Source organism: Pelophylax lessonae (assembly GCF_965119305.1).
Source record: "Pelophylax lessonae genome assembly, chromosome: 13".
Taxonomy (NCBI): domain Eukaryota; kingdom Metazoa; phylum Chordata; class Amphibia; order Anura; family Ranidae; genus Pelophylax; species Pelophylax lessonae.
Genome location: NC_138780.1, coordinates 65,528,085 through 65,544,019, shown reverse-complemented (window position 1 = coordinate 65,544,019; position 15,935 = coordinate 65,528,085). Strand labels below are relative to the sequence as shown.

General features: G+C 51.2%; 1 protein-coding gene across 2 annotated transcripts in view; it reads left to right on the top strand.

The window, feature by feature from the left end:
- Nucleotides 1-15,935, top strand: part of INO80 (INO80 complex ATPase subunit) — a 362,932-nt gene that overhangs the window by 327,309 nt on the left and 19,688 nt on the right. For both annotated transcript variants that reach the window (XM_082275733.1, XM_082275734.1), the window contains one exon: nt 9,145-9,303. In XM_082275733.1, coding sequence (XP_082131859.1) covers nt 9,145-9,303 — 159 coding nt within the window. The remainder of the gene's footprint in view (nt 1-9,144; nt 9,304-15,935) is intronic.

Genomic DNA, 15,935 nt, shown 5'->3' with positions numbered 1-15,935 from the left:
TGTTGAGGTCAACAGTGTCCTCTGGACACTCTCCAGGCAATTTGTGGGAAATGGGCTCATCCATGCTGAAATGTCAATGCAAGGACCCCAAGGTTCAGGCAGAGGAGAGGGACCATTACTGGGTAGCAAGCTTTTTGGATCCACGATAAAAGTGGAAAATGCAGATCTCATGCTACCTTCCAGAGGGAGCAAGAAATACACTGCTTAGAAAAGGTGCTGCAGAAGAACCTTTTAGCTGCCTTTCCAGACATTGGCAGGATCCCATCTCATGCCCAAACTGCCTCTGAGCCTCCGATCCATGAAAGGAGAAGAGGTAGTGGCTGTCTCAAATGCTTTTCAGTTGTTTTTCCAACCACAGATGGCAGGCCTGGCTACAGGCAACAGTTACAGACAGAGGGGTTTATTTACGAACGGCAAATCAACTGTGCATTACAAGTGCACTTGGAAGTGCAGTCACTGTAGATCTGAGGGGAAGATCTGAAATGAGGGGATGCTCTGCTAACTTCTATCATCCAGTCATGTGCAAGCAAAAATGCTGTTTTTTATTTCTCTTTCATTCATTGACAGACACAGCTCCAGAATCTTCTTGACCATTGGGTTATGCTGCCCCCTACAGGAGTAGGACACTAGGCAGGAAAAAACTTTACCACGCCTATGGTGCAGTCCCAGGGGGTATACTCCCACTTCCTGCTATAGACATTCATTTTTTTTTTCTGCCAAGTCAGGAGTAAGGATCTAGTTCTGAGGGGTGTTAAAGCGGAGTTCCGGGCACAGATGTCATTTTTTAATGAACATACCCCCGGGACAGTCAGGGCTTGCACATTCCACAATGGCTAGCCTCTGATCTGTCCCGGTTCGCACTTACCTTTTAGAAGAAATACTTACTTATAAAATTTCTTCCACAGCGTTTCCATCTCTCTTGTGGGCAGCTGAAGCCGGCGCGGTCCTCTTCTGCGTCTTCTTCCGCGTCTTCTTCTCCCAGAATGCGCCGCACCGGCCCCTCTCGTCACTTCCGGTGCGGCGCCGCATTCCTAAACAGCTTCTGGGCATGCCCAGAAGCTGTTTAGCAGGGGAATGCGGCGTCGCCCGGAAGTGACGAGCGGGGCCGGTGCCGTCGCATTGATTCCTGGGAGCGATGACGTTTAGCTCTCAGGAATCATCGCAGCGCAGGAAGTGACAGCGGAGCCGCGGCGCTGAGGGAGGAAGTACCCTGAGGTGAGTATTTACAATCGTCAATTACAAGGTGAGTTTTTAAAAAAAAAAAAAAATCTAACTATTCAATTCCTTTTCAGGTTAGGCTGAACTAGCGGACGGGCACAAAAAAAAAAATATCGTTTTTGTGCCCGGAACTCCGCTTTAAGCGGGCAATGGGGGCCAGGAGGGGGGGGGCAGGCCACCAGAAGCTGAACGCACGGTTTTTAGGAGGAGTTGTCCTGGTGCAAGCTCCTACCAGGGCCCCCTTTTACTGTAATAATGTCCTTGGTGTCCCCTTTGGATCCCGGGAACTGCCATTTTGTTGTGGATGGCTTGCTGTATATACGGTGGCCATGTTTGTGTAGTCTGGTGGCCATTTTCTTGGTGGTTTCCCATTGACTAAAATGGCGGCCATGTTTTTGGAGCCTTGCGGGTGGTGAATGTGGCGGTGGACCTCTAGTGCTGACCCTCGACTTCTAATTTCTCTCTGATCCCCGCATCATGTACAGTATCCAGTGCTCTGCTCTGTGCAGACCAAGGGTGGTGAGTTATTTGTGGGTAACCTGGATCTCCCTCTCTCCGCTATAGCAGCTATTCAGCTGTGCTGGGACTTGTAGTGCTGCTAGCGTGGGGGCGGGGGGGTCACTTAGTGTTTTTTACTACTTTTGCCTGGTGGTTCCCTGCTTTACATTGAGTCCCTGGATCAAATTTCATGCCATGATCCTAACTCAGAGACAGCGGGCCCTTAGTGTCCAAGGTTTATTTGATCCTGCAAAACAGGACCAGCAAAAAGCGTCCACCGCCTTCACCTGCCTCCTTTGTCTCCTCAGATTCTGAGTCTAAACTGGCCGCTGCAGACACGAGTCACCCTGCTGGGTCTGCATCCACACACCCTGATTCCTCTAATAGGATGATTCTTCTTCCACTACAGCGCATGAAAAAGCGCTGGTGGATGCACTGATTGTATCAGTGCGGGAAACTGGAGGATGCGGCTGCGTTGGAGATGCCGGTCACCTTCGGTAACCGAAAATCCTCAAAGGCGGCAAAGGTTTTTTTTTTTTTTTTTTTTTTTTCCTTTTCCCACCTATTTTGACAAAATTGTCGTGAATCAGTGGGTTGCCCTAAACGCAATGTGGTGGTTCCTAAGTGTTTTGCTAGAAGGTACCCCTTTGAAAAGTAGACAGTCCCACCTGTGGTGGATTCTCCGGTTTCCAGGCTAAACAAATCCACTCTAATTCCCATGCAGGAGTCTCCAGCTTTTAAGGCCCCTTTTTATAGGAAAGCGGAGACATTGGTCCGGCACATGTTTACTATGGCCGGTTCAGTTATTAGCCCGGTGTTCACCATTGCCTTGGTGTCGCAAACCTTGAAGGAATGGGCTAAGCTTTTATGCCAGGATCTGGAGGAGGAACAGCTTCCCCCTGCCTTTGCGGAGCTGGCAGACCAGTTGGTCCAGGGGTTACAGTTTATCTGTGATGCCTCTCTGGATGCAGCTCACTTAGTTTTTAGGCTGTCCATGACAGCAGTGGTCCTTTGGCGCATAATGTGGCTGAAATGCTGGTCTGCGGACCAAGCTTCCAAGAAGGCCTTATCGGATCTCCCCTTTGCAAGGGATTGCCTGTTTGGGTCTTCCCTGGATGAAATATTTAAGGGAGTTACCGGACGGAAGAGTACTCTCCTCCCAAAGGCTTCCAGGTGCAAGGAGTCTCGTCACAGATGTGGTCCTTTTTTCTCAACTCATAAGCGGCTTTTTCATTCTTCAGGGTCTCAAGACAAGGGATCCAAATCCGTTAGGACCGTCCCTGGAGGTTTCAAGAGGACCTGGCCTGGTAAGCTGGGAGCAGGTCCTTACAGACCAAACAAGCCCTTTTCTGGCTAAAGGGGTGCCCTCACCTGTATCTGGGGTGGGGGGACGTCCTTATTTTTTCTGGACCCGTGGACTTCTCTGATTCAAGACAGGTAGGTCCACGAGTGATTCAGTCTGGCTACAAGATCGAATTTTGGTCTTATCCTCCAGAGAGGTTTTTTCATTCCAACCTGCGTTTGTCCCCAGACCACCTGCATGGTCTCTTCAGGGCGATGCAAGATTCGCTACTACAAGGGGTGCTTGTAACAGTTCCAAACTCGGAACGTTTTTGGGGTTCTTATTCAAACCTGTTTACAGTTAGGAAGGAAGGAAGGTAAAGTTTGTCCAGTCCTGGTCCTCAAAGCCCTGAACCGATTTGTGCGGGTACAGAAGTTTCAGATGGAGTCCATTCATACGGTAGTGGCATCCCTTCATCAAGGGGATCTTCTGGCCTCTCTCAATATCAAGGACGCTTACCTCCATCTCCGATATACGTTGGGCATCAGCGATTCCTCTGCCTTGCTGTCTGGCAAGGAGCATTATCAATTCATGGCATTACTCTTTGATCTCGCCTCAGCTCCTCTGGTATTCACAAAAGTGTTGCCCCCGGTGTTCGCTTTGTTGCGACAGTGGGGAATTGCGGTACTGAGGTACCTGGACCATCTTCTGTGAGCAGAGTCTCCAACTGCTCTAAAGGACAACCTGGACATCACTGTGTGGACTCTGCAGGAGTTTGGTTGGACATTGAATTTCCAGAAGCTGCTCTGGTTCTGTCCTCCAAGTTGGTCTGACTCTAGATTCGGCCTCAGCCAGGGTGTTTCTTCTGTTGGACAAGCTCCAAAAGCTGCTGGATGCCATTCGCCATCTGTTGTCCAGCAGTTGGTCATCTCTCAGGACTTGTATGCGGGTGCTGGGCCTGATGGTGTCTACCTTTTGAGGCGGTTCCGTTTGCACAGTTCCACACAAGACCTCTGCAGAGAGAGATTCTTGCCAAGTGGAACAAGATTCCACAGTCTCCAGACAATCTGATCCTGCTAAGCTGGAGTACGAGTGGGTCCCTGTTCTGGTGGCTTCGCTCTCCGGCTTTTTGACAGGGAAAATCCTTCCTTCCCCTGTACTGGACGGTGGTCACCACGGATGTCAGCCTGTCCGAGTGGGGAGGTTTCTTGGGCACAGACTGTGCTAAGGTGGTTTGGACTCTGCAGGAGTCCAGACTGCCGATCAATGTACTGGAACGTCAGGCGATCAGACTTTGTCTGGCCCATTGGGCGATTCGTCTTCAAGGGTGTCCGGTACGGATTTAATCGGACAATGCTACGGCCGTGGCATATGTCAATCACCAAGGGGGCACAAAAAGTTTTTCCTGCCTAGTGTCCTACTCCTGTAGGGGGCAGCATAACCCAATGGTCAAGAAGACTCTGGAGCTGTGTCCCTCAATGAACATCAGAGAAATGGATTTTACGGTAAGACAAAAATCCAATTTTTCCTTGCATGTCCCACTCAGATCTACAGCGACTGCACTTCTAAGTGCAATTGTAGTGCACAGTAGATTTGTCTTTAGTAAATAAACCCCAGTGCCTCAATCAAATGATTGCAGACTACTTGGGTTCTAGGACACATGTGGACAAAGACTATGGGTTGCTTAGAGTGGACCACTGTAAATTTTAATTTTTATGTAAATGTAAAGTTTCTCTTACGTCCTCTGACAGTCGCCGCCCGATGGTATTAGCCTTCACTAATGGGTAATGGCGCACTATCGCATTATCAGGTTAATACAAAAAATGGCGCATTATCAGGTTAATACAAAAAAACTTTTGTACTTCAGCACGCCACTAGGGGGCCATCCCACAGCCATTACCAGAACCCAGTCTGATATTACTTCAGTTTTATGCTGCCTAGCTCAGGAGCTGGTTAGGGGTTTTGAACTGGGATATGTCTCGGTTTTCTTTATGGTTTTTTTTTCTGAATTCATGTGTTTTTCTTTTCACAATAGATTTTATTTTCTCTCACTATCACTAGTTAGTCAGGGATTCCTTTCCTGGAGGACTACAAGTGACTGCAGAGCTGGGCCTCAGACTGGGTATCATAGATCCTTATGGAGTCCCAGCCTGCCAACGAGCGTCGCAGGTTACTTGTACGCCCAGGCCTCGCAACGACAGTGCCCCTCCATATGGGGACGAGCCCGCGGAGCTGTGCTTCGCAAAGGATGTCTCAACCTGGATCGCCCGCATGTTGCCAGTGTTTCTCCATGGCTGACAGCACCCCCACTTAGGGTAGGAGGTCTCCCGTTTCTGAGCGGTGCCCGCTGCTGGACTGGTGAGTACTGAACCCCCTTGTCCCTGGGGACAATTGGGGGTTGTGGGCTCACTCTTAGGGGATAGCAGGGCCACTGTAGGATCCCCCTTCTGGCCGGGTTGTGTTTTTTTTCCCTCCCCTCCCTGCCCCCTGGGAATGCTGTGGGGATCCATGCTTATAGCCAGAAATGTGTTTGGTGCATTTATTTTGCAGCCGTTTGACAGGCTGGGGATTTTTGGTTATATCTCGGGCCATTATTCGACCAAATCCAATTCTTTTTTTTTGCTAGTGTTTTCTCAAGGGGCTCTTTCAGTTGGTGCAGATTGCGGGGGGCCTGCGGGAACCGCTGATTTAAAGGGCCAGCGTCCCTTTTTTCATCTAAGGCAAAAATGGTCTCCCGTGATAATAAATCCCCCGCAGACCTGGTGGGGACTTCGGGTACACCTGAATCCTCTCCCCTGGCACCAATATCTGCTGCTCTGGCGACTTTGGCGTCCCAGGTGAATCTGCTGATGTCGGCATGCTCCTCCATAAAAAACGGCTTGTGCCCTCCCAGTCCTCTGACTCTGAGCCCGAATTGGTTGCCATGGACGATGGTCCCCTCTGAGGGGCCCCGGTCCTCCACGTTGAGGGAGAGGAGGAGGGGGAATCTTCCTCCTCGGTAGCGCGGGAACGCGATACGATGGATGCTCTTATGGGCGTCATAACAGAAACTCTCTATCTTAACGATAAGCCAGCTCAGTCAAGTGAGCAGTCCGTTTTGCTTGGGTTTTGCAGACCCCAGACTGTCGGGTCAGGCATTTTTCCTGCCCGGTGGATTTTCACAAGATTGTGAATGGCCAGTGGCGGCGCATTTAGCGCATGTTGGTGGTGCCTAAGCGTTTTTCCACCCGCTCTCCGTTTTTCGGAGGCGGTAGATGAACGTTGGTCGGTGTCCCCAAGCAGGGGATCACACTGTGTCTAGGCTGAATAAGTCCACCTTACTTGCCGATAGGGGATTCCCGGTATTCAGGGATCCGGCTGATAGGCATGTGGAAGTGCTTGCCCGCCACATTTATCTAGTGGCGGGTTCCCTGTTGCAACCTGTGTTTTGCCTCAGTGTTGGCCTCTCAGGCGCTCATTACATGGTGCAAGGGGCTTCGCAGCAGGATCAGCTCGTCCACACTGCAAGCTTCCTGGGCGACGCAGCTTTGGAAGTGGCTCCGTTGGTCGCCCTGTTGTCGGCGGTGGGGATTGCGATCCACCGCATTACCTGGTTAAAGTGCTGGTCGGTTGACCACGCGTCCTAAAAGACGGTGTCTAAGGGTCCCCTATGAGGGTGTTCGTCTTTTTGGGGTAACTCTAGATGAGTTGATTACGGGGCTCACGGGAGGTAAGAGTACTCATCTGCCCCAGGTCACCAAGGGAGAGCTCCCCCGTACGCGGAGGGGGCTCCCCTTCAAGACTCAACATAATTGCCTTTGTGCCTTTGGGACGCAGGAGAAGGGTAAACCCTTCCGCCTTCCCGGTGGCCACGAGGAGCCGTGGTCGGATAAGCCAAACTCCGGTCAGTCTGGTTCGTCGGCCCAGTCCACCTCTCCCTAAAAGGGAAGCCCTCCCCGTTGTCTGGGTGGGGGGACGTCTGCTTTCTTTTCAGGGACTCTGGTTGTCCGCCATTCAGGACAGGTGGTTTCACAAACCAATACGTTCAGAGAGATCGAGTTGATCTCACCCCGCAGACCGGTTCCTCCTGTCCATTCTTCAGCTGCCCCCTGATAGTCTCAGAGATCTCATGGGGGCTGTGCAGGGTTTGCTTGCACACGGAGTCATTGTACCCGTTCTTTTTCGGAAAAAGTTTTTGCGGTTTTGACTCCAACCTGTTCACGGTGCCCAGGAAAGAGGACACGGTGTGTCCAATTCTGGACTGGTAGTCCCTGAACCGCTTTGTGCGGGACAAACATGGTTGGGATCCATCTGGTCGGTGATGGCCTCGTTGAGGCCTGGGGAATTACTGCATCCATCACCTTGCAGGATGCGTATCTCCACATCCCTATTTTCGAGGGTCATCAGAGCTGCTTCCGCTTCGCGGTGGCTGGGTAGCATTACCAGTTTGCGGCGTTGCCTTTCGGTTTCGCTTCGGCTCCCAGGGTTTTCACCAAGGTGTTGGCTCCGGTCTAGCTTTGCTGCGTTTACGGGACATTGCGGTCCTCGGTTGCCTGGATGACCGCTTATAAGGTCAAACTCATGTGTAACCTTGGCAAAAGATCTGGCTGTGAAGGTTCAGACACTAAAGGAGTTTGGGTGGGCCGTCAATTTCAGAAGTCGGCACTGACTCCCTCTACTCGTTTCCAGTACCTAGATGGTCCTGGACTCTGCTCAGTCTCGGGTCTTCCTTCCGGAGGACAAAAATTGGGACTTTGCGGGAGGAGATCGGAGCTCTCTGGAACGATGATCTCTCCTCTTTGCGGACCTGCATGCTGGTTCTGGGATGGCTGGTCTTGGCCTTCGAAGCAGTTCCGTTTGCTCGATACCGATCAGCGTCTTGGAGCTCTGAGCGCTCAAGCTTTGTCTGTTCCAGTGGTAACCTCAGCTTCAGGGGTGTCCGGTGCGGGTACAGATGGACAATGCCACGGCTGTGGCTTATATCAATCACCAAGGGGGCATGTGGAGTGCCCGGACAGCCATGTAAGTGGCCCGAGATTCTGTCCTGGGCCGGATCGCAGGTACCTGCATTCTCAGCTGTTCTCATTCGGGTGTGGAACTCTGGCAGGCAGACTATCTACGTCGCTAGACTTTGGACCGAGGGGAATGGTCCCTACATCCGGAGGTGGTTCACCTCCTGTGTGCCTGGTAGGGGGACCCCAGGGGTGGATTTGTTTGCGTCCCGTCTCCACAAAGTGGTGGTAAGATTCGTGGCCAGGACTCGCGATCTTCTGGCAGACGCCATCAGGCATCTGTGGCTCAGGTGTGCAAGACTGCGACATAGTCGTCAGTGCACACTTTCCCAAAGTTTTACAAACTTGACGTTTTGGCATCTTCGAATGCTTCTTTTGACCGTGAAGTTTTTAGTGCGTTTTTAGTGCAGTTGTTTAAGGGGACATTGTTTTTAATGTCTTTCCTTGTTGGGGTGTTTTTTCTGGGTTTGTTCCAATTTTTTACTGTGGGCTCAGGTTTTTACTAGCCCGGTTATTTGCGTTACCTTCTTATCTGGTTGCGTTGCTTTCCCACCCCTCATACCTGCACTGCTTTGGGACGTCCCATTGGTGGAGGCTAATACCATCGGGCGGCGACTGTCAGAGAACGTTAGAGAAAATATAATTTTTGTAAGAACTTACTGTAAAATTCTTTTCTCTGAGTCCTCTGACAGTCGCCGCCCCCACCCCTCTGGTTTTTGGATCTGGGGGTTGTTACATTCCGGTACTGCTTGCTACAAAACTGAAGTAATATCAGATTGGGTTCTGGTAATGGCTGTGGGATGGCCCCCTAGTGGCATGCTGAGGTACAAAAGTTTTTTTTGTATTAACCTGATAATTAATTATCTGCCTGGTCCTGCAGAGTGTGCCATTACCCATTAGTGAAGGCTAATACCATCGGGCAGCAACTGTCAGAGGACTCAGAGAAAATAATTTTAAGGTAAGTTCTTACAAAAGTTCTATTATTACATTAAGTGAACAAAATAGTTCTTAAACAATTATTCAAACGTTAATAACAATAATAAAGTTTTTAAACAATTATATACAAAATACAGTATTTTTTACCCTTCAACATGAAAAATGTACCAAATAAAATCCTAGTTCCCTTTTTTATTTGTCTTTCTTACCATCCTTTAGGTAATCTTCTATGATAGCGACTGGAACCCAACTGTAGATCAGCAGGCTATGGACCGAGCTCACCGCCTGGGTCAGACCAAGCAAGTCACTGTTTACAGGCTGATATGTAAGGGCACTATAGAGGAACGTATCCTGCAAAGAGCAAAAGAGAAGAGTGAGGTGAGAAATAGAGTTTGGCTTTAATTATGTTCATGAAATAGTTTATTTTCTTTTTCGTTCACTGACAGACACAGCTTTAAGTCTTCAGACCATTGGCTTTATGCTGAAACCTTTTTGGTTATGCCCCTGGGGCAGTCACAGAGGGTATACCATCACTTCTTGCTGTAGGACGCCAGTTTTTTCTGCCTAGTCAGGAGTAAGGACCTGGCTCTCTGCTGGGATTTCCAGTCCTGGCATTTTTTTCCTATTTAAATAGAATGTTTTACTTTTTCTTTATTATTTTTGTTCCTGTGAGAACTACAATCAACAGTCAGACTGGGCAATGCAGTGGATATTCTAGATCATGGGTGTCCAACCCCAAACACCGCCATTTTGAGCGGCGATCGATCCCACATGTCAGCGCCATGTTATCTTTGCCCAGGGTTTTGTCCTCAGCCGAGCGGCCATGTTTGTGTAGCCTTGCAGAGGCTTCATAGGGGCGGTCAGTCTTGCATCACTTCCTTTTCCTCTGGGACAGCGATCGGTGCAGCAGCCTGTGTGAGCTCTCCAGGTTTTATATCTCCTTTTTTCCTGTATTCCTTGCCCAGTTTCTTATCCCTGTGGGGGTCAGTGTGTTCAGTGGGTGCGGTGGGCAGCGCTCGCCGCGATCTTAAAGGGGCAGTACCCTTTATTAATTTTTTTGCTGGGGCATGGATTCTCAGGATTGCAAGTTTCCTCCCACCCTGGTGGGGGGCCAAGGGGTTGCTGCTTCCCCTAAGGGGGCTGATTGTGGCAAACTTAGCTGCTCAGGTGCAGATGCTGGTGGCTGATTGATCCACAAAACGGCCCAGGGTGTCTATTTCCTCTGAGTCAGAGGGCGATGGGGCTGCTATGGCTGGAGTGCCCTTCTCAGGGTCTCACTCATCCCTAGACCTTGTGGGGTCTGACGGGGAGGCTGAGGTGGAAGGGGTTGATAATTCTCCCCCTGGCTCGTCTGAAGAGCTTGCACTCATGGATGAGTTAGTTGCTTCTATCAAGCAAACGCTGCATTTGCAGGATGAACCATGTCCTCCTGCTTTGATGTCCTCTTATGGGATGCAGAGGAAACGCAAAACATCGCAGGTTTTTCCTTGCTCTACGGAATTTCAGCGCGCGGTTGATGAGCAATGGCGCAATTTAAAAAAGCCTTTTGCTGTGCCGAGTAGGTTCAAACTGCGTTATCCCTTTACACCAGCTACTGATGAGCGTTGGTGTGTGCCGCCTCAGGTGGATCACGCGGTGGCGATTTTGAATAAATCGACTGCGATCCCTGCTGAGGATACCCCGGTGTTCCGGGACCCCGACGGACAGGAGATTGGAATCTCTGGCCCGTCATGCCTATACGGTTGCTGGCTCTATGCTGAAGCCTATTTTGGCAGCCCAGGCTATTGCGGATTGGACGCAGGTGCTCAAGCGCACTCTGGTGGCTGACTCTGCCCCGCCGACAACTTTGGCTATGGTGGATCAGATTCATCAGGGTGTCATGTATTTGTGTGATGCGGACTTGGATTTAGTCCCTTTGGCGGCGCGCCTTTCTAGTGTGGCGGTCTTGAACCGTCGCCTGATATGGTTGAAATGTTGGTCGGTTGACCAATCTTCTCGCAAGACTCTGGCAAACTTGCCCTACGCGGGATCTCGCCTTTTTGGCGAATCTTTGGATACTCTGATAAAAGGTATTTCTGGGGGTAAGAGCAATCTCACAAGAATAAGTTTGTTCGCGGTAAAAAGAATGCTTCGTTTAGGCCCTCTCAGGGGTCCTTTCGTGCCTTTCGGTCACACTATAAGGGCAAGCCCTTCAAAGGCCAAGGCTCCCAGAAGAAGCCGTGGGCGGGTAAGCAGAAGTCCGGCCAGTCCGGATTCGCTGCCCATAACCATGCGGCCTGAAGGGGCGCCCTCACCCGTTTCTGGGGTGGGGGGACGTTTGCTTGGTTTTCTTCAACCCTGGCTGGACCGCATTCGGGACAGGTGGGTTCAGGAAATCGTTCGATCTGGTTACAAGATCGAGTTTCTCTCTCGGCCGGCGGGCAGGTTTTTCCCCTCAAACCTTCAGCTGACTCCGGAGCGCTTGCAGGATCTGCACCTGGCGGTGCGGGACCTGCGGGCCCAGGGAGTGGTGGTTCCGGTGCCTCATCGGGACAGATTTCGGGGGTTCTATTCCAATCTGTTCACTGTGCCCAGAAAGGAGGGCAAAGTACGTCCGATTCTGGACTTGAAAGCTCTGAACCGCTTTGTGCGGGTTCGCAAGTTTCGCATGGAATCCCTGCGCTCGGTGGTGGCTGCCCTGGTTCCGGGGGAATTCATGGCCTCCATCGACTTGAAGGATGCGTACCTACACATCCCCATTTTCGAGGGTCACCAGAGGTACCTTCGATTTGCCATTGCGGAGGATCATTATCAATTTGTGGCGTTACCCTTCGGTCTCGCTTCGGCTCCGCGGGTTTTCACCAAGGTGCTTGCGCCGGTTCTGGCTTTACTGAGGGCCCAGGGCATTTCTGTCCTGGGGTATCTGGACGATATCCTGATTCGGTCCGCGACCAGTCAGGGTCTGGTGAACGACCTGTCCATCACGATGCAGACTCTGCAGGAATTCGGCTGGACGATAAATTTTCCAAAATCGACGTTGTGTCCTGCCTGGTGTGAGGTCGTCTTCCCTACCTGGGGATGATTCTGGACTCTGTTCAGGCGAAGGTCTTCCTGCCGGAAGACAAGCTTCGGACACTTCAGTGCGAAGTCAGGTCCCTCAGGGACAATCAGTGCTCGTCCCTCCGAACGTGTATGAGGTGTCTGGGATTGATGGTTTCGGCCTTCGAGGCGATTCCCTTCGCCCAGTTTCACACACTGGAGCTTCAGGCGGAGGTCCTGGCCAAGTGGGACGGGCGTCCCCAATCTCTGGATCTGCGGCTGTCGTTAAGCCATCTCACCCGAAGGGGTCTTTTGTGGTGGCTCCAGTCCCCGGCGGTGTCGGGGGGCAAGTCCTTTCGTCCTTTGTCGTGGACGGTGATCACCACGGATGCCAGCCTGTCGGGCTGGGGTGGTGTTCTGGGCGTTTTGTCCGCCCAGGGAACTTGGTCGGAGGAGGAATCCTCCCTTCCGATCAACATTCTGGAATTGCGAGCGATAAATCTCTGTCTTCTGCGTTGGACGGACAGGCTTCAGGGCCGTCCAGTTCGGGTGCAGACGGACAATGCCACAGCGGTGGCCTACATCAACCACCAAGGGGGCACCAGGAGTGCCCGGACGGCTCGGGAAGTAGCCGACATTCTGTCTTGGGCCGAGACGCGCGTCCCGGCGATCTCTGCAGGTCACATTCCGGGGGTAGTAAACTGGCAGGCGGATTATCTGAGTCGCCAGACCCTGGACCAGGGGGAATGGTCCCTTCACCGGGATGTCTTCCAGATGTTGTGCGCGAAGTGGGGGTCCCCAGATGTGGACCTGTTCGCGTCTCGTCTAAATCACAAGGTGAAAAGGTTTGTGGCAAGGACGCGCGATCCTCGGGCAGACGCCTCGGACGCGTTAGTGACGCCCTGGCTTCAGTATCGCCTGATGTATGCCTTTCCACCGATTCAGCTGCTGTCCAGGTTCCTTCGCAGGTTGGCCTCGGAACCGAAAAAGGTGATTCTGGTGGCTCCGGACTGGCCTCGCCGGTCTTGGTACGCAGACCTCGTGAATCTGGCGGTCGACGCTCCTTGGCGTCTGCCACTTCGAGAAGATCTCCTGTCTCAAGGACCGATATTCCATCCTGCTTTACAGTCGCTGGCTTTAACGGCCTGGCTGTTGAAAGCCAGGTCCTGAAGGATAGGGGTCTCTCCCCTGAGGTCATTCCCACTTTGATCAAGGCTAGAAAGGCCTCTTCGGGGAAGATTTACTGCCGTACTTGGAAGGCTTACTTTGCCTGGTGTGAGTCCAGGGGGTATTCCCCCTCGCTCGTACTCGGTATCGAGAGTGTTGGCTTTCCTTCAAACGGGCGTGGACCAGCGTTTGGCGTTGGCCACGATTAAGGGTCAGATTTCTGCGCTGGCCGTTCTGTTTCAGCGTCCTGTGGCGTCTACCTCTTTGGTTAGCACCTTTGTTCAAGGGGTGCGACATTTGGTCCCTCCTAGGAGGGAGCCTTTGCCTCCATGGGATTTGAACCTTGGTCTGTCCGTGTTGCAACATGCTCCTTTTGAAAATATCAGGGAGATCTCGTTGTCTTTGTTGTCCAAGAAGGTTGACTTCTTAGTAGCGATTACTTCGGCTCGCAGGGTGTCGGAGCTGGCGGCCTTGTCCTGCAAGTCTCCGTATTTGGTGATTCACTTGGATAAGGTGGTCTTGCGACCTAACCCATCTTTTCTTCCGAAGAGAATTTCTGAATTTCACCTCAGTGAGGACATTGTCTTGCCTTCGCTTTGCGCGAAGCCTAAGCATCCGAAGGAGGTGGCTTTACATTCCTTGGATGTTGTTAGGGCGATCAGGGTTTACCTGTCATCGACTAAATCCTTTCGCAAGTCGGATTCTCTCTTTGTCCTTCTTGAGGGACCTCAGAAGGGCATGGCGGCGTCGGCTTCTACCATCGCCAAATGGATCAGACAGACCATTGAGCAGGCCTATGCTTTGAGGGGGAAGGTTCCTCCCGTGCCTGTGAAGGCGCACTCTACCAGATCTCTGAGTACGTCTTGGGCCTGTCATCATCGGGCTTCTGTGGCCCAGGTGTGTAAGGCGGCGACTTGGTCGTCCGTTCACACCTTCTCCAAATTTTACAAAGTGGATGTTCAGGCATCGGCAGATGCTTCTTTTGGCCGTAACGTCCTTAGTGCGGCGGTGCCTTAGGGTCCCTTGTTTGGGCCCTTGGCTGTTGGGGTGTTTTACCCCTAGGTTACTTGTTTTTTTCCTGGGTTGTTGCTCCTGTTGAGCACGTTTTCCTGTTGCCCAGTTGGTTCTCTTACTTTGGTAGGGTTCCTTTCTCTGATGTGGGTATTGCGTTGCTTTAGGCGCGGCTGCTGTTTTCCCACCCCTCATGTCTACACTGCTTTGGGACGTCCCCATTAGTGACGAATATGAAGAGGCGGCGACTGTCGGAGGACGTAAGAGAAAACGGAATTTTTGTAAAATCTTACCTGTAAAATTCCTTTCTCTGAGTCCTCCGACAGTCGCCGCCCCGCCCCTCTTTTGGGGTTTTGTTTATATACTCTACTGCTATTCTACTGAAACTGAGTTGGTATGCAGGAAGCGGGGAGGTATTGACTGAGGGGACCACCCCCTGGGGGTGGGATATGCTAAAAGCTTTGATATTAATATATTCTGTTGCCTAGCTACTCCTACGGAGAAAAGGTCAATAACCCCATTAGTGACGAATATGAAGAGGCGGCGACTGTCTGAGGACTCAGAGGAATTTTACAGGTTTTACAAAAATTCCGTTATTTTCCACATTTTTTTTTATATGAAATTCCCCCCAAAAAAATGTAAATTTCAAAATTTTTTAACATTTTCGGCCAATTTGTTTTATGCTACATATGTTTGGTAAAAAAAATTGCAAAAAGCGTATTTTGATTGGTTTGCGCAAAAGTTATCGCGTTTACTAACAAAGGGAAAGATTTTTGTCATTTTTGGTGTTTTTTTAATTTAACGAGTAATGGCGGCGATCTGCGATTTTTTTTTTTTTTTGCGGGACTGCGACATTGCGGCGGACAGATCGGACCCTTGACTGACATTTTTGACACATTTGGGGTTACCAGTGACATTACTGCAGTAATCAGTGCTATACATATGCACTGTTACTGTAAAAATGACACTGGCAGGGAAGGGGTTAACTGTATTGGAGAGGGAGGGGTTAAGTGTGTCCTAGGGGCGTGCTTCTAACTGTGGTGGGACATGGCTACTACTGTAAAAACAGAGATCAACAGTCCTACATAGTAGAACCGTCTGATCTCCATTTTTACACAGGGGAGAAAGGCAGGCAGCTTGTTTACATAAGCCGCCTGCCTTTCTCCCTCTCTACCGACGATCGCAGTGTGACCGGCGGACATCTGGTCCGCTGGTCACACGCACGGACTCCTCAGTGAACGAGCCGGGGCGGGCGCGCGCCTCTGCGGGCGCGCGTTCGCCCGCTTTTGCCTCACAAGCCGGTCACAGGCTAGTGACGTATATATACGTCACTTTGCCTGGCCGGGGCTGACCGCCGCAGTATATCTACTTGCGGGTGTCGGCAAGTGGTTAATCCGTTCTATGCATTAAGATAAAAAGACTCCTGTGTGCAGCAGCCCCCCTAACACTTACCCAAGATCCCTCTCTGCCCAGCGATGTCCACCAGTGTCTCAGCCGACTGAGAATCTCCTTCCTGATTGGCTGAGAGACAGCAGTGGTGCCACTGGCTCCCACTGCTGTCAATCAAAGTCAGCTAGCCAATCAGAGAAGAAAGGGGGTGGGACTGGGTCTGGGCTCAGTGTCTGAATATACAAAGGGAACTGTGACTCAGCTTGGGTGCCCTCATAGCAAGCTGCTTACTGTGGGGGCACTGAACTGGAGGTAGGGGCCAGGATCACAGAAGAGGGACCCGAGGAGAGGAGGATCCAGGCTGCTCTGTGCAAGTCCACTGCAACAGAGCAGGTAAGTGTAACATGTTTATTATTTTTATAGGA